An 18,511-nucleotide genomic window follows, 5' to 3' on the forward strand; every position below is an offset into this window, starting at 1 on the left:
GGATCGCCACCAAATTCGGGGGATCCCTTCAGCTCGAGGAGCCCTCTCGACGCCACCCTCCGCGCGTCGGTAGCCCCCCGGGATCGCGAATTTAACCGCCCGTAACTCCCAGACCACGGGGGCTATTGACGCAGTGGTGGTCTCATTCGAAAGGGGGCCTCAAGACGTACACTCGATTCGGCATTCGAGAGGGTTCCTCGAGCTGATCCCCCAAATTTGGTGCAGATCCGCCGTGCAGTTACGGAGATATGGCTGTTCAAAGTTTCAATGGTATTCCATACACTTAAGCTTTAAAGCGTTTCATCCATGTCGCCAGTAGCAAACAATGGAGCGCGCTCTGCTGGACAAACTACGTAATTACACCATTTACAAGCATTTTATCTGCGTTTATATGTACTGTAAAAAAATGTTCATATCGGCGGCATATTCGCCGATACCGATATATCTGCAACAGGCTCATATCGGGTGATAAAATCGGCAAAACGATATATCGGTTGGGCTCTACTTTTCAGACACCGAGAGACAAGGATGCAAACATACATCCAGCTGCTGAAGAGCGCCTGCCGTGCCGTAGATGGTCAGCTCAGCAGACGGGTGCTGATTGCTCAGGATGAGGTCCGTCTGATCAGCGTAGATCCCTGGACTGACAGGCAGCCGGACGCTGAGCTGCTCTCCGCTGAAGAGAGATTCCTGCACGCTGGCCCTCACTTCCACCTCCGTCATAGACAGACTCAACACCTTCACCTGCTGGTCGCTCATGGGCTTGAAGCTCAGCGCGCAGCTGTAGAAGCCTGACATACAGAGGAGATACAGATCACAGGGTTAAACCTGTCATTGTGAAGTCAGGCTGAAGTCCAAGGTTCCTGTGAGAGACCTGTGCTGGCGTCGAATGCTGTGTGAGTGTGGTAGACGTCATGAGGAGAGAAATCCACAGCGCTGCTGGTGAAGCGGAGCTGACAGCTGACCGAGGACTCTGGGTGGAGCAGAGCCATGCTGTCGGACTGAGATGAAGAGCAGCTTCCTGTGGACAGAGAACACACTCATGAGTATTATAATGCTGTGTGGAAAAGTACTAAGATTAAAAAATGGAACAGTACCTGTGTATGAGGCTTTAGATTTGCTTGTGTTCATTAAAATGCAGTCATAGTAAACAATTATTCGGCATTTGTGATTCTTAGGAATCGAACCCCTAGTGGGGCCCTTTGCAATCCATTTCATTTTTTCCCCCAAATTTTTTCGTGTTATATGAGAAGCGTATGAATGCGTCTCTCTCTAATGCAATGCGTGGAGTGTTCTGTACCGATGAGGTTGCTTCCTGTGCTCCTGGTTGACATCAGGACTTTAGGGTCTCTGTCCTTCTTCACTGCGGGAATCACGACAGACGTCCGAGACGCACCTTCAATTAGAACCTAAACAAAGCACAGCATTACAATACGATCACAGTACTGTTTATCTGCAGTTTCATACTTTTGGACTAAATCATTTTTATAATTTTTCCTTCTAAATATCTGATTCAGAATATCTCCGAACTGAAGTCCACGTGATTAACTTCACCTCTCTGTAGGTGCGGAGTTGACCGGGTATCTCGTAGTACACAGTGACTGTGCCCTTGTCTCTGGCTACCGCCGCTCCAGTCCTGGGATCGATCTCCAGCAGAGCGCTGGACGACGACCTCCACACACCTGATGCACCTGCACATGAACAATGACTTGAATACTCACAGAAAGTAAACGCTTACTTTGGGCTGTCAATATTTGTACGCGTGCGTGTTTTTTCTTACCCTCCTGATTAACAAACTGTGCAGAAAAGCACACAACGTCTCCCACGACCAGCCGCTGGGCTTCAGCCGGATGAATGGCATGCTGGACCGGCAGTGCGAGGAAATCAGCGAGTCCGGCCTGCTCCGAGTCCCAGACCCCCAGCAGAGTCAGACCCACATTCACCGTCCGCACCGTCAGCGTGCCGTTACTCGAACCCTTACCGACCTGCACCAAATCATCCCTGCACACATGACACAGATCCTTAACAAAGCATATGCACTGATTTTTAATTTAGTCTGCAATTACCACCTTTAACATTAAATGATGTTTCTGACGCCTGAATATTTGTAAAAAAAAAAAAAAAAAATTCATTCTTTTTTGATTTGCAACCATATCTGACTCTTCAGATGCTCCATTCCTCTGTGTGAGGAGGAATGAGGTCTGATTCTGTTAGTATTACATTAAGAATGTTACTGCAATACATGTGACGAAACCACTGAAGAAAAGTACAAATTCTTACTTCACATTAAAAATAAAGCTGATATGAAAGCTATATGGAAGATAGCCAGGACTTTGTAAAACATTTGATTGAGTTACAGAGAGTCTCTTTCACAAGGGAAATAAAACATGGTGAAATACGTTGTATACATTATGACTTGTGCTTTTTTTGTCCCTGAAGTGGCAGAGTTTGAGAAGGAAGTTCTAAATAAACAAATATTCATTGCTGCTAGGACTGTAACAAATGATTATTTTGATGACTGATTAATCAATTGATCCTTTTTTATGATTAATTGATTAATCTATCGATCTATATTTTTTATCTTTTTTTTTTATTTATTTTTTTTTACATTGAATCAATGTATTATTTTCTGATTAGTCAATTAATCCTTACCAATAAACTTAGTTAACTTACCAATAATTAATTAATAACCGTAACTTCTGGCAAAGTCCAGAACATCGGGAAGTTTTATCAGAATGCACAGCGTGTTAAATAAATTAGTCCAACTGAGAATGTTAAACAAACAATTAACATGCTCCCTGGAAGTTTTGTTGATTGTATTACGAGTGCTGTAGTTTGTCTTGGTGCTGGTTTGCAGTGTAGCCACTGTGTAAGTGTTGCAGTCAAAGACACAGCTGTCATGTAGATGGGCTTTGCTTTACCTGTTGGTGGAGAAGCTGAGCATTGAGTTGTGGCTGTGTAAGGTTTCTCCTGTGCTGTCGTGGAAATGAACGCTGAAGGTCAGAATGGCTCCCAGCGGGATGGCGGACACAGCCTCTCTGTTAGACGTGTACATGACCGGACTAGTGCTCAGACGCAGGTATGAGACGGTCACCACCTTTCACAACAAACACACCAGCAGTTCACACGCTTAACTGCTGACACGGAATACTAACTACTCAAATATTCATTTACAGTTAAGAGCTATTATGAATTACAAATCATAATATAGATATGTAAGAGATAATCTACAGTCATTTATTTGCAAAATTCTATTATAAAGCGGATAGTTCCAGTCCTTGATTCTGATTGGCTGAGCCGCACTCAAAGCTGTTGTAAATTACTCTACAAACATACACCTTTGTTTACTTCTGTGTGTTGCTCGGCAACCACTTTGTTGCAACCACAACTGATTCTGAGGAACTACATTGTTTGGTGGAAGAACACTGTTTTTATTAATATCATTATACTTTATTTGCTCTGTTTTATTCTGTGAAACCTAACTACGTATATGGAATAACTGTTTTATAAAAGCAATAAGCCCCGCTTCGCGTCGTACCTAACAAAGCCCCTTAGCTGTTATAAATTCACTGTAAACCACGGCTAATTCACTGTAAACAACAGCTTCACGGGGCTTATTGCTTTATTGAATACGTAGGTATCACCCTGAAGTAACAACCCACTGCATGACTGCTAAATAAACACACACACAGCCATATATTTCACTGATGAGCTATGAGCAAGGAACTTATGAGATAATTAAACCGCAATTATACTATATTCATTTATGCATTATTTTTACTAATCTGCAAGTCAAATGAAATATCCTCTATTTTGTTTTCTATTAAGTTTAAGTTCAGTAAAATGCACGTATAAATTGCTAAAATAATGGTCTGTTTAAAGACTGCACTGCAGTTGCATATCATCACATCCTTATGTGTCGGCGTGCTACCTTCACAGCGACGATGATGGTTTGATTGACGCCGAATGTTTCCTGTGAGCTGATCTGTAGCGATGCAGTTCCTGTCAGAGATCCAGACGTCAGATGACCTTTATCATCCACCTGAACGAGAGCAGCTCTGTCCGGACAGTCCAGCACACGGTAGGACAGAGAGCCCAGTCCATCTCTACAGCACAGAGCACACAGTTAGAATGGGCACTGCTCAGCAACAAAGCTCTGATGATCTGGAGCTATTTTTAAAGATCCATTTTTGTCTGACATTGATGGATCTCTGGAGTACTTAATTCTAATTTATTTACTTAATTCTAACATTTAATTTACAGCATTTAACAGTCAAATATTTCTTAATAATGACTGTTGTCTGTGGCTACACTGTATGACTGACCGTTATCCAGGAAACCTACACAGTCACCCACATGGATGCGCTTCTCTGTGTTTATCATTTCAAATAATTTGTGTCTATTTATTTATTTGTTTTTTTAAGCAGCCATTGGACCGGTGGGATAAATGTAGAGCAATTTCACAAAACAAACCCGTACAGGATTACCCTTTCACTTAAAGGGATAGTTCACCCAAAAAGGAAAATTCTGTCATTAATTACTCACCCTCATGTCGTTCCACCCCATTATCACTAAACAAACCCATTCTCTATTCTTATGAAGCTATTCTCGTAGCGTCACAACATTGGTTAAACCACTGATTTTAATGATGTCCTTACTACATTTCTGGGCCTGGGAACGTTTCAGTTGCATTGCTGTCTATGCACGGTCAGAAAGCTCTCGGATGTCATCAAAAATACCTTAATTTGTGTTTTTGCGGTTTGGAACAACATGAGGGTGAGTACATAATGACAGAATTTTCATCTTTGGGTGAACTATCCCTTTAAAATACTCTGAATATCAGAAATAATGATACACGACAGCATGATGCAGGTGTGACATTGCTTGATTATTAAGTAATTATTTAGTCAAAATTTATACATTTGAAAAAAACAAACACAATATATAACTGCAAGTTTATTCAGAATTTGAACTGAATACATGTTTATACTGCGGGGCTGTTGAATGCTTGAATCTGATTGACTGATGAATGTTCTAAGGTGTGCAGGTATTTTCAGGGAAACACACAGCAAAAGTAGTTCCAGGCTGGTTTAGACCGCATTACATGTCCATATCACTGTGCCAAATGATTTCAGTTCTTTCAAAGGGCCTTACAGCCTAAAACAGCAAAATAACCAAAACCCACAGCGACACTGACCAAGCAAATAAACAACAAGATAAAAACATCAAATTATTTCCATATTTCTGCCACAAATGTACATGTTATTATGTACGGAAAGCACATGCTGTACTTCTCCCGCTCTCTCTCCCTTATAAACGCACACACACAAACACGCGCACAGAAACGTGTTGCCAGCACTGCTATGATTTTATCGGTAAAATAGTTTAGCAAGTTAAATGCTACATGACATTTCTCACTAGCGAGGTAATAACGGCGCTGTTGTTGAAGCAGATAAACTTACAGTTTCGCTATTGAGACGCTCTTGCTCAACACACACAGACTCAGGTAATTCACATGTTTAATCTCCCTCTCTCACACAACTGCATTAATAACTGCATTAGTCTAAAATGACGTTTTGGAATTAGCAACAGAGGCGTTTAGATGAGCTGCATAAGAAATTAATCCTACACACAAGAGTGTTTTAAGGGCAAAAACCGGACGAACGTCTTGAAATATAACATCTGAACAATGTCTTGAGGTGTGGTAACCGTAGTAAAATTGACTCCAGTCCATTGAATTATTATTATTATTGTGGCCGCATCACCACCTCGGGTGTGCATTATTTTCCAATAATTCAACGGCCCGAGCTTAATTATTTCTTACATAATGTGGTCTGTTCTGCATTTCTGTCACACTGTATTGTGTGTATTTGTAGGGCAGCACAGCTCACGTTCATGGCAAAGCAACATGGATATCTGATGTTGTTAAGTCTAACTGTAACCGTATGTGCTGATGTGAAGCAAAGGCTGCTGCTGAGTTACCTGTTGGTTTGGAGTTTGAGCAGGGAGTTTGGGGACATCAGGATGTCATCAACGTGAACTTCTGGGTTCAACAGCTGCAGTTTCTCATAAACCTGAAATTCAATGCATGGCAGGGTCAGCCTTTGCTCTCGGTTCAGCGAACGTTCTTCAAAATGCAGTGTTGCAATGGATAAAACATTCAATGCTTAATGAGGGGTTTGTTTTGTAAGCCAGTAACACAGAATACAGTGTTGCTCTGTGAATGACAGAATGAGGTTCAGTCCACCTGAATCTGTATCTCATCATGCAGCTCGAGGGCACTGTCCTGCAGATGTCCAGCCAGGGGAACGCTGGTCTTCACCACCACCCTCAGTCCTGTGCGGCCTTTACTCCTGCCAAACACACTCATGGCGAAGTTGTGCTCAGCGCTGAGCTGTACAGACGCCTGCAGGAGAGATCACACACACACTGCTTCACCTAAACCGCAACACACCAAAGACTGCTTTTTTGTTTCATTTTCAATTTTTTATTAGTGCGGTCAATCGACTAAAAGTAATAACTAATCAAATTTTTTTTGTAATGAACAGCATCTTAAAATAATATATTTATATTGTCATAATTTCATATTGAATCTCCAAATTAATGTAGAAACAACAAAGACGGCATATTTTAAATATGTGTTTAATGGCGTCTCTTTACTACTGTAAGTAGCCTATTATTAATGAAGGTCAGTATCATTGACACCAATACTGCTACTGATGTCTCTATTAAATGCATTTTCCCCTCAATTTTAGTCTTAATTATAGCCATTCAACATTAAAGTATAATTGAAAGCCTTTATTTTTAACATTTAACAGGCTTTGAAAAATATAACTACTTCGTGAACTTAAAACAATCTTTACATAAACTATAAATTGTATATGCATGAACTATAAATTGAATATAGCTTCGTCTTTATTCAATCTACAAACGTTAGTCAGTGAAGAGAAGTGAGTGATTTCTCTTTTTCGTTTGTTCTTTGATTTCCATCAATGACAGACTGCAGCAGGTTTCACTTTAAAAGCAGCGCTGTCTCTTTAAATCCTGACACGAATCGGACACGCATCTCTTTACAGACATTTAAGACTTTTTTTTTTTTTTTTATAAAGTCATTTAAGACTGTTTATGAATTCACTCACCAAAAACGGGTATTTTGACATAATTTTGGGTGTTTTTGTTCGTGAAAGAGAACTCAATGCTCTACTGTCATGTTGTCTGAAGCGGCTTTCTGTGCACTTGCACGTGTCGGAGGCCTGTGTTCACAGAGAGCGTTAACTTCTGTGTTAACTTCTCTTTTGCATCTTATCATGCTTGAAAGTGTGTTCATGTAGTCTACTGTAACGCTTGCCAAAGGATGCCAGGAAAAAAATGGATGCCGGGTTAATTGCGTTAACTGAAACAATTAATCGCACAATTAACCCGTTAACTTTGACAGCACTAATTTTTATAGAAGTACCCATAAGTAAATATGATTTTGAATGTTCCTTTCGTGTTCATTCAGCAAACAGCAGTAAGTGGTCAACAGGCTGTTAAATCTATCATCTGAACTTAAAAAAAAAATATAGAGATGCCAGCCCTAACTGTGATAAAGTTAAAATCAACACAACTAATACTGAAAGCCCACTGTACCTCCGCATGGCGCGTGTGAACGTCCAGAACGTCTCTCTTAGTCACAGACCAGTGGAAGGTCAGTCCAGGAAGAGCGTTCCCGAAGGAGAACGGCGTCTGGCTGCTGGTCAGGCCCATCACATACACCGGCATCTACAGCCACAGACCAAACCTTCATTACAACCTCAAAATCCTCTGCAGGTAAAAGCTGAACTCATAATGTGTGTTTACCAGAGTGCCTGTCTTCATTCTGGTGATGGGAGCTCGGATTCTTATGGCCTTCAGCTGGACCACCTCAACATCCACTTGATCCTGCCAATGACAGCATTTAAAGTGCCCCTATTATGGATTTTTGAAAATTACCTTTCATCCAGTGTGTAACACAGCTCTAAGTGAATGAAAACATCCTGCAAAGTATTAAATCTTAAAGTGCACCGTGTATAAAGTTATTGTCTCTCAAAAGAAAGAGTCGACTCTGAATCATTGAAACAAGTTATTTTTGTCAACATGAAACATTAACATATTGCCCGCCCACTTGTTGGTCTTTTCGAGTTGGTCTGAATAAAAATGCAGATTCATTCTTTGCCACCAGGTGCCGCTTTTGGAGCGGTAAAAATAGAGTTTTCCCCGGTAACGCTGTACACAAAGCAGCACTGCGCTCACAAAAGCTGCTTTATCAGGCGTTACAGGCAAGATGAAATGGAAATGAGACCGATTGGACCAATCACCGCAGATTAGCATCACGCAAAGGAGGGGTTTGGAAAAATGAATCGTTGAGCGAATCTTTGGGAGTCGTTGAGCAAGTAAGGTAAAAATAAACGCATATTATAAGACAATGAAAGTGTTTTTTGACCTTGCATGCATGTCAACCTGTTGTTGGGGACTCCCAAAACCAAAATATGAACCTTTCATTACCCATAATAGGGGCACTTTAACTCACTCACACAGATCAATGCGGCTTCATTCATTCAATCATTCATTCATCTGTCTGCAGAGCATCACCTTTGACACCACCACCAGTTTGCCAGTTTCAGTGTCGACCCATATTATAAATGAAAGTGTTTTTTGACCTTGCATGCATGTCAACCAGTTGTTGGGGACTCCCAAAACCAAAATATGAACCTTTCATTACCCATAATAGGGGCACTTTAACTCACTCACACAGATCAATGCGGCTTCATTCATTCAATCATTCATTCATCTGTCTGCAGAGCATCACCTTTGACACCACCACCAGTTTGCCAGTTTCAGTGTCGACCGCCTGAACCACGCCGGTCACGCTCATGTTGCCCACCGACAGGCCCTTGACGTGCCCCAGACTGCTGACAGAGGCGATGCTCTCGTGGGACAGAGAGAAGAGGATGTTGGACTGGGGCTGTGGTCCTCCCTCTGACGTGATCTACAAATCAACAGGTGCAATCCTGAAGATGATCACTGATCACAGACATGGTATTTAAATGACAGACAAACACCTAGTCCTGTTGAGCCAATTCAATGTGCTTAATGTTTCACCTTCACTTGTTTGCATTGAAGACATATTTCCACATAGAAATTATAGAAAAGGCAATGGAAAAGAATACCTGACAGTACTACATGGAACCTAATAATCGGTTATTGGCCCAGTCCGAAAAAGTCTGATGTAACCACGTCAATCTGAATAAATTAGCCAAACCTAAATTTCATTCCAATTCCAATTTCATAATCCAAACGTTAAAAACCCGCGTGTTAACATCCTTGTCATGCTAGTTATCATCTTGGAAGCAGACATCCACGTCGTAACCTGAGATGTTTGCCAGTGGTAGTCCAACTATTATTTCATCCATATTGCTGCGGTCCAAGTAAATTGATGGATTTGATGTTTAAAAAAATTATTAAATCATAATCCTTGATTACTTTTTGCATTCATGAAAAAGTGTTTCAAATCATCAACCTGAATGATTTAATTCCGAACTACAAAACGCCGTCCATGTAAACGTAGCTAATTATATTTGGCCACAATCATGCAGTTATAGAGTGCAGCATTTGCTAGTGTTTTGTGTGTCGATCTGCTCACTCACACCAGATCTGAGTGCATTAGACAAGAGGACAGAAGTACCCTGATTACTTACCTGCATCATTGCGCCGACTATCAAAGTGACTTTCCTGGGCAGCAGTCTGAAGGGAGGAAATACCTACAGATCAAACAACAAAATATAATCTGAATTTTCAGTAGCAACTTATGTGTGTAGCTTCAAGAGAGCAACCATATATTTTCGTTGTGTTTGATTTTCTTCATTTGCTTCATTTCTTCAGCTATTATTTGAATCACTTGACCCTTCACACATTTTTTTGTACATTACATTTGTTCATTAGTCATTTTTATTATGATTATTTATTACTGCTTCCTTTTCCAAACCCTCAGGCTGACAGAAGGTTTAGTATAAGTTTTGGGATTCTTCATGCTAGCAATATTAGATCCAGTGCTTTTACTAGATCCCGTCAAAACAGATCAGTCTTTTGTCTGGTACTCAAATCCCAGTCAGCAGAGTTTTGTCTGACACCCAGAACCAGTCAACAGCAAATGCCAAACCTGACCCGACTGCTGACTGGGTTATGAATACCAGATAAAAGGCATTTCTTCTCTCAGGATCTGGTTAAGGGACTGGATCTTATATTCCTAGTGTAAAGAATCGGTTCCCTAAATTATATTACAAAAAACATATAGTATACTTATAAATAATATATGCACATTAAGCGTGGAGCAAACCCTTCATAAAGCTGTAAATGATGGCACAGAAGCGGCTTACTTCAATCTGCTGGGGCGCAGAGTTGATTTTCCTGCCATTTTTGTCTATGACGACAGCAGACACACTAGTTTGTCCGATCACCAGACCTTTGACCAGAAATGTGGCTGTATCTTCTTCTGAAGAATCGGGCAGGGCCCTGACAAACAGCAGAGGTTGATTAGCTCTCTCAGACGCCAGAACACAAAGCTCAGGAGATCTAAGACACGGTTACTCACTGCAGGGATATAATGGAGGACGCTGCCCTCAGCTTCAGGTTCATGACAGAGAAATATCTGGACAGGAAAGGCTTCTTGTTGCCATCCAAAACCCGAACATATGCTTTGACTGACTTGCCGATCTCCACCTGAAATGAATGTGTCGTCTGAATTTTATTTCTGATTTCAAAATCCTTTTATAAACAATTATAAAATGCACATGCATGGAATTTCGAAACGGATTTGTTTCCGTTTATTTATTTTAATATATTTTAACATATGAATGATTCAAGGTCTTTTTTTTTTTTTTTGATCGGATGTCACCAACCTTGTCGACCACACGCACATAAACCTCCAGAATATCAGAGATGTGAACCGTAGCCGTAGCAGGAGAAGGGAAGTTCAGACAAAGGTCATGAACCATCACCTGCAAGACCCCCGCCTGAGCCGGGACCACCTGAGTCACAACCAAATGAGATTACATTCAAATTAAACCACAGAAGAAACAAGTTATTAACAACTGATACTGTGTAGTCAGCTGTAAGGCTCAACATAAGTCCACTAAAGTCATTGAAATTTTTTTGCAGTCATTTTAATACACAAATATCACAGACAGCAATCACCAGCCTTAACAACGACTGGAAATACTAGAAAATATGACTCATGTCTGGATTTTTGAAATATTTTGTTGAAGTAATGGTCCAGGTTCAACATAAGTTAAGCTTTATTGACAAATTTCATGGCATAATGGCCATTCCAAAGAAAATTCTTCAATTTATTTCTCAGTACAAAAAATAAATGAATAAATAAAAATAGTGTAACAGACACGAGTCCGTGTAAAGTTCAATTTTCTGTCATAAAGGAATAAATAATCCTATACTTTACATAATATACTTAAGTGTGAACTGCATGTAATGTTTTCGGACACCTAAAATTGAATGAAAATTTACTATAGTTTAAGTTTATATTAAAGGGGTGGTTTACTGGGTTTTTTTCTAGGCTTGATTGTGTTTATGGGGTGCAGTCTAACATGTGTTAATGCTTTGTTTTTTTAAAAACGCATTATTTTTCACATAATTTACCTTTATTCCACACCTCTCTGTCCCTTCTCTGAGAAACGGGCTGATCATTTCCTTCTTTTATGAAGCCCCTCCCTCAGAAATAGGCGATGGGCTCTGATTGGTTAGCTAGCCCAGTGTGTTGTGATAGGCTAAACCGCCTCTAGCGCGCGTCTAAACGTCCCACCCCTCACCTCGGCGGCATGTGCTCCGGTTGTATTGTAAACAACTGCGTCGTTAATATCGCTTCAGTTTGAGCCCGATTGAGAAGCAGAGGATATTACTGAAGAGGATCGTGCAGAACCTGTGCAAGCACGGCTTTTAATGGTTTATCAGGGTTTGTGATGTCATGAACTCGGGAAGTAACTTGTAGTCCCTACCAGCCATTTTTGTAGGCATTAAGCCGCCAGAATTTTAAAAGACGATATCTCCGTTTGCATTGAACTTTCAGCTTTGTAACTTTGCAGATATTGTTTATGCTCAAACAGCAACCTTTTGGAGTCTTCACTAATGAGCTGATGAGTTGAATCAGGTGTGTTTGAATAGGGAGACATCTAAAATGTGCAGTGTTGGGGGTTCTCCAAGACCAGGATTGGGCACCACTGTACTAGACAACCCAACTAGTCAACCTCATGTGATCGGTTGTTGGCTGACTATTCTAGAGTCGTAATAGGGAATTGCCTCCAAGAGAGTCAATTTCTAGAACAGGAATTAACTTATCTGTTGCAGAATCCAAAATCGCTCAAGTTCACTCATTCAATACTGCACCATATCAGTTATAGTAATAGTGCACTATATCGGTTCAGTAGTGCACTATATCAGTTCAATAGTGCACAATATCGGTTCAATAGTGCACTAATCAGTTCAATAGTACACTACATTGGTTCAGTAGTGCACAATATCGGTTCATTAGTGCACTATATCAGTTCAATAGTGCACAATATCGATTCAGTAGTGCACTATGTCAGTTCAATAGTACACTATATTGGTTCAATAGTGCACTATATTGGTTCAGTAGTGCACAATATCTCTTCAGTAGTGCACAATATAATTTCATTAGTGCACTATATCGGTTCAGTAGTGCACTATACCAGTTCAATAGTGCACAATATCGGTTCAGTAGTGCACTATACCAGTTCAATAGTGCACAATATCGGTTCAGTAGTGCGCTATGTTGGTTCAGTAGTGCACAATATCGGTTAAGTAGTGCATTATATCAGTTCAATAGTACACAATATCGGGTTCAGTAGTGCACAATATCGGTTAAGTAGTGCACAATATCGGTTAAGTAGTGCACAATATCGGGTCATCAGTGCACAATATCGGTTCAGTAGTGCACTATACCAGTTCAATAGTGCACAATACCAGTTCAGTAGTGCATTATAGATAAACGCTTTGAATTTGAATTGAATTATATCAGTTCAATAGTACACAATATCGGGTTCAATAGTGCGCTATATTGGTTCAATAGTGCACTATATCAGCCATGAATGAACGAATTTGAACACTCATGTACTACACCATGCATCAGAGAGCTGGAGCTGTTGCAGAAACAAATTTGTCACATACTTTTATCTTACATGTAATTACCTAACTTACCTCAATGTCATATCAACACAATAAATATTCATTTGGTTTGCCATGGTTATCCTAATAAAATAAAAACTGCCAACAACAATAAACACATTAATAAGTGTACATTATTGTTTTTAGTTATAATTTTTAGTATCTTGAACTCTGCTGTCCAAACAGCTTTTTCTAAGACAAGAAATAACAATGGAAAATCACATCTAACTCTAAAATAATATTCAACCAAATTCTGTTTATCATGACTCGTGACGGAATACAACACCAATCCCATTTTATTGCAGACTTGGTGGGGGTTTGAAAATCACTTTCATTAAAAAAAAATCTGAATTTGCCTGCACTAAACTGTTGTGAAAACAGGCTGAGCTTGTCATGGGATATGAACTCACTCCACTCAAAACGGCTGCTGCCTCTAGATGGGACGTTTGATAGCCGACTGCAGTCACAGTGATGGCTGCCACGCCTGATTCATGATGGACAAGAACCGTCTGATGACCTGTGGAAAACATCACATACATAATTATGAGCATTAGGTTGAGCGGTGTGATGGTATATGATTGCGTGACAGTAGAAATGTGTGAACTGGTAGAATAAAAACTGGTAGAACAGTGCAATTTAATTTTCATTTTTAAAGAACTTAAGACACAATGGTTATGTACATAGGCTTCTATAAAGATATGACAAAATTGATACTTTATGCATGCAATTAGTGCAGAAGGAGTCAGACTTCACATGAAGAGAAGGAGAGCGAGTCAGGTGTATAGCCTGGTTTATACTCGCCGCGTAAAATGCAAGCATTCGTTTTAGTCTTAGAAATTGAAAGGTGTGTAGATGTAGTGCTGGGCGGTATACCGGTTCATACCGAATACCGGTGTTTATTTTTGTTATGATATGAATTTTTAAAATACTGCAATACCGGTGTATGTCGCTTAAACAACGTTCGGAAAGTGACACTGTTTGAAAGGGGTCCCTTTTCATTGTTGCACTGTGATGAGGGCACAGCTGTATGTGTTACTAAGCGTGACCCGGTCATGCATGAAAAAAAAAAATACTGTCATGTACCGTGAAAACGGTATAATTTTGAAAAATACCGTGATATAAATTTTTGGTCATACCGCCCAGCACTATGTAGATGTAAGAGCAACATCTTTTCTTGTAAACCGTGACACCAAGATCGCAATTTCGAACGCGAAAGTGAAAGCGCATAAAGCCCCGCCAAACCACCCGGTGTTACCGGTAATACAGCTTTTGTCAGTTTATATACCGGTGTGAAAATTTCCTCACCGTGACGTCCCTAATTGTGACATATGCTGTTATGAGATAAACTGTCAAATGTAAGTAATATGACTTTTGTCATTCTATCAATTCCTAATACATACTTGTATTTCATAATTCTCAATGGTCTGAAGTAATCAGTATGAGGTACCATGGAGTTTTTTCTGTTTGTTGTCGTCCTCGTTTACGTGTAGCTGCATGGGCATGGTTGGTTCGATGCTCGCCAGGGAAACTTTGGAGGACTCCCAGATCATACTCAAAGAGCTGAAGTTATCAAACTTCCTGCCCTGCTGGTCAAAGGCCGCCACATCCAGCTCTGGGTTGTGATAATTTGAAACTGGCACCTACAGAACAAGTACAAACGCTCCTGAACTTCCTGTCATAAGAAGACTACAAATATGTCAGAGTTTGAGCGCTCACCACTTGTTTGTTCTGCTGCAGCAGAGGACAGGACACATCCAGCTGTGGGTTCACGTAAATGGGTGTCAGTGTGAGACGTGACGGAGGTGCGCACACAAACTTCACCACAGCCGGCTCCACAGCAGGGAAGGGGTTCGTCACGGTGGGCTGGTTTCCAACTGTCACTGCTAAGACCTGCGAAGCCACAATTATTTGAGCATTTCAAACATATCAGTCCACATTCCTAGTGGCTAGGCCACAGGATATGACATCACAGGCTCCTCTGACCTGTTCTCCCAGAGCGCGGCATGTGGCTCTGACCAAATGTCTGGAGTATGTCCGTGAGGCGGGTCCGTACAGAGACAGCGTGACACTGCTGTGGTCCTCAGCCGTGAGGTTTCTGAAGAACTTGGAAGGCTCTAGGACCCAGGGCCGGGGGCCTCCTTCAAACGTCATGTCTTTAGAGGAGCCTAATGTCACCACAGCCACAGACATGGGGTCAATCGGCTGTCAAAGAAAAAGCATGCCAATCAAATCACTGCTCATGATAACAATGCACATTTGTCCTTCTCCATCTTCAAAGCACAGGTATTAAACGCTTACCTTGAGAGGGGGGTAGGCAGCAATGGTGATCTTTGCGCTGAGGTGAACATTACTATGGGTGTAGCTAACCAATAGGTTGGTGTAACCGGGGGTCAAGGCCTGAACTCTGACCCCGCTGCAGTGGCCCTGACCTGGGGGAAGTCTACCTGAAGACACACACAAATGCTCAAAATATTACAGCTACTCACAGACTTCAAAATTAATTGCATAACATTCTGCTTCTGTTAAATCTGCAAACAAACACTGAAATCAGTCACACTGAAACTGAAATCAGAACATTGAAACTGAGTCAAAACAGCTTTTGTGACATTTGCCAACTTCATATTTCAAGATGAAAAATGCGCTCAGTCTGTCTCACTGGCTCTTATTTATTTTCTCAAATGAAAACTTAACTAAGCAGAGTTTTAAAGCAGGGGTGCTCAATCCTGTTCCTGGAGATCTACCTGCCTGCAGACTTCAGTGCCAACCCTGATCAAACACACCTGTCTGTAATTATTTGAGATTGTCTTATTATTGGGATATACCAAGGGCGCTACATTTGTAGAAAGCATAACAACAAATAATCTAACTGTGATTTTTTTCCCCATAATACTGCGATTGCAAGCATTAAACCATCAAACTTTTATTTTCACTGAAAACCGCAGGAAGTCCTTAAAGCTTTTCTTTTGTTGACAAGCTCTTCTCATTAAAAGTATGGGAAGATGGCTGATGCATGTTGCGTTGCTAAATGTGAATGAAACGGAGCAGATGCAGAGATTGCATTTGTGTGGAGCAGCATTTACTATGAACAGAATCCCTCTGAGAAGCTGCAAACACTGGCAGATAATGAGCTGCTCACATGCCACGATTCACTCGGAAACATGCAGCACACATATATTCATTAAATGAAATCACAGATTGTGTGATTTGATAATCGCACGAAGCCATACTGCGATTTCAGGATTAATCATGCAGCCCTGACCGGACGCCTCACACACCAAAAATAAGGCAGATACTATGCATATGCTCTACTCAGAAGGACTGGCCGCTGCTAGACTCAATTATGTTTGAACATAAAACATCAGTTTGAAAGGCTGAGCAGTTTGCATCGCTGATATTTGTTTAATATTTGTCAATTACTCTACTAACAGGCTTGCTTCAGTCAGCGCTACTGTGATACTTTTGCTTAAGGCTGCACAATTAATCGAATTTCTAATCGCGATTACAATTATGGATGCCACAATTACGTAATCGTTCAAAGTGGCAATTAATCGTTCAAAGTCCACTTACGTTATTTTGCCCACTTAAGATATGTTTTTTTCTTTCTACATGTTATCTTAAGGGTTTTTCCATTGTTTTAGTTTTAGTTTTAGTATATCTAATCGCAATTACAATTATGGATGCCGCGTAATCGTTCAAAGTGGCAATTAATCGTTCAAAGTCCACTTACGTTATTTTGCACACTTAAGATATGTTTTTTTCTTTCTACATGTTATCTTAAGGGTTTTTCCATTGTTTTAGTTTTAGTATAACATTATAATACCATTCATATTTTTACTTTTTTTATAATTTAAAGAAGAAACCAATCCGATGTATATTTGCTATTTGATGCTTAATACTATAGAAAAGCACTAAAGGTTTTTCAGCTTGTTTATTTTCATATAAAAATACGGCATGCAGTTGCATCAAACAATGGTATAAACATCACTCAGTGTAAACTGTGATAATCGTAATTAATAATCGCAATTACAATTTCAAGGGAATAATCGACAATTATGATTTTTGTCATAATCGTGCAGCCCTACTTTTGCTGTATGGAAGCTCAACTTTAAAATCTCTGCTTTTGCGTTCCATGCAAGTAAGAAAATACATTATTTCAACATCAACTCAACTCACCCTCCAGCAGCTGAAAGACACCGTGACTCTCCATGTCCACCTGCATATCAAAGTGAGAGCAGTCACTGAGTGTCACTCTCTCTCCAGCCAGCTGACCGAAGATTCGCAGCGGCAGATCCAGACTCAAGCCCAGGCGGGCCTCCACCACACACGGGCTGAACTCCATCCTCACCGGCTCGATCACATACACCTGCAGGAACGACACACCGCAGATTACCTCAGGATTTAGATTACACATGCTCGGTTATTTAAAACTAAATAATAAAATTCAGGAATATTCAATCTATAACAGTTAGGGCTGGGACAATAAATCGATGCATCGCGATTCGTGGATCGATTCTGAGATTTTCGGAATGCATCGTGTGATTCTCTCTCGAATCGATTCTGAGCTTAGTTTTTAACAGCAGATGGCGCTCTAGGCTCGTTTTTAACCGCACACTCAAATGCTCACGAAGAAGAGCGCTTGTGCGTTCGGCTGAGTAATGTAAGGGGTTAAATGTACTTGCACATCGGCTTTTATGATGCGAGATTAATATAAACACAGCCCACTGTGAACATCCTTGTAATTCACTTCAACCTTTTTGAACTTTATGAATGATTATTTTAGGTTTAAATGGTGTGTGTAAGGAACTGGAAGCAAGCAGAATACTGCTATTTCTAAAGCACACAGTGCCATCTGCCGTTAAAAACTAAGCCCAGAATTTATTCAAGAGAGAATCGCAATTAGGGCTGAAACGATTCCTCGAATACCTTGAGCAACTCGAATACAAAAAATCATCTAGGCAAATTATTTGCCGAGGCTTCGTTTAGTCCATTTACTGTAACTACACACGGAATACCGTGTTTCCCCACGGACCATTATTACTGATGCACAACCCGATAAACGCTGGACCATAGACTGTGGACAATTTTTAAAAAAAGTGCTGGACATATTTAAGATCGTAAATCACTATGGTGGCTAGTTATGATGTCCCTATGTTAGCTATGTTTTGTGAAAGACTAAACGCCATTGTGCATAAAAATACCACAGAAAGAAAGTTAGTCAATATCACACGAAGAGTTAGATTTCACCTCTAAAGTCAGCATGATTACAAATGTGATTTTATTCAACAGTTCAATAAACAAG

The 18,511-nt window shown here is 40.5% G+C and overlaps 1 protein-coding gene across 1 annotated transcript in view; it reads right to left on the minus strand.

The window, feature by feature from the left end:
• LOC107713743 (nuclear pore membrane glycoprotein 210-like) overlaps positions 1-18,511 on the minus strand; it is a 43,892-nt gene that overhangs the window by 8,871 nt on the left and 16,510 nt on the right. Inside the window, exons 13-34 of the mRNA XM_016519351.1 lie at positions 17,386-17,575; positions 15,511-15,656; positions 15,196-15,414; positions 14,929-15,102; positions 14,660-14,852; positions 13,623-13,729; positions 10,917-11,045; positions 10,610-10,737; positions 10,395-10,530; positions 9,717-9,779; positions 8,828-9,007; positions 7,840-7,920; positions 7,630-7,761; positions 6,248-6,406; positions 5,983-6,074; positions 3,932-4,106; positions 2,922-3,097; positions 1,781-2,001; positions 1,555-1,691; positions 1,301-1,409; positions 875-1,021; positions 541-791 (exon numbers count right to left, since the gene is read on the minus strand). Of these exons, the coding sequence (XP_016374837.1) occupies positions 541-791; positions 875-1,021; positions 1,301-1,409; positions 1,555-1,691; positions 1,781-2,001; positions 2,922-3,097; positions 3,932-4,106; positions 5,983-6,074; positions 6,248-6,406; positions 7,630-7,761; positions 7,840-7,920; positions 8,828-9,007; positions 9,717-9,779; positions 10,395-10,530; positions 10,610-10,737; positions 10,917-11,045; positions 13,623-13,729; positions 14,660-14,852; positions 14,929-15,102; positions 15,196-15,414; positions 15,511-15,656; positions 17,386-17,575 (3,345 nt within the window). The remainder of the gene's footprint in view (positions 1-540; positions 792-874; positions 1,022-1,300; positions 1,410-1,554; positions 1,692-1,780; positions 2,002-2,921; positions 3,098-3,931; positions 4,107-5,982; positions 6,075-6,247; positions 6,407-7,629; positions 7,762-7,839; positions 7,921-8,827; positions 9,008-9,716; positions 9,780-10,394; positions 10,531-10,609; positions 10,738-10,916; positions 11,046-13,622; positions 13,730-14,659; positions 14,853-14,928; positions 15,103-15,195; positions 15,415-15,510; positions 15,657-17,385; positions 17,576-18,511) is intronic.

Source organism: Sinocyclocheilus rhinocerous, unplaced genomic scaffold, assembly GCF_001515625.1.
Source record: "Sinocyclocheilus rhinocerous isolate Xijiao unplaced genomic scaffold, SAMN03320098_v1.1 scaffold569, whole genome shotgun sequence".
Classification (NCBI taxonomy): Eukaryota; Metazoa; Chordata; class Actinopteri; order Cypriniformes; family Cyprinidae; genus Sinocyclocheilus; species Sinocyclocheilus rhinocerous.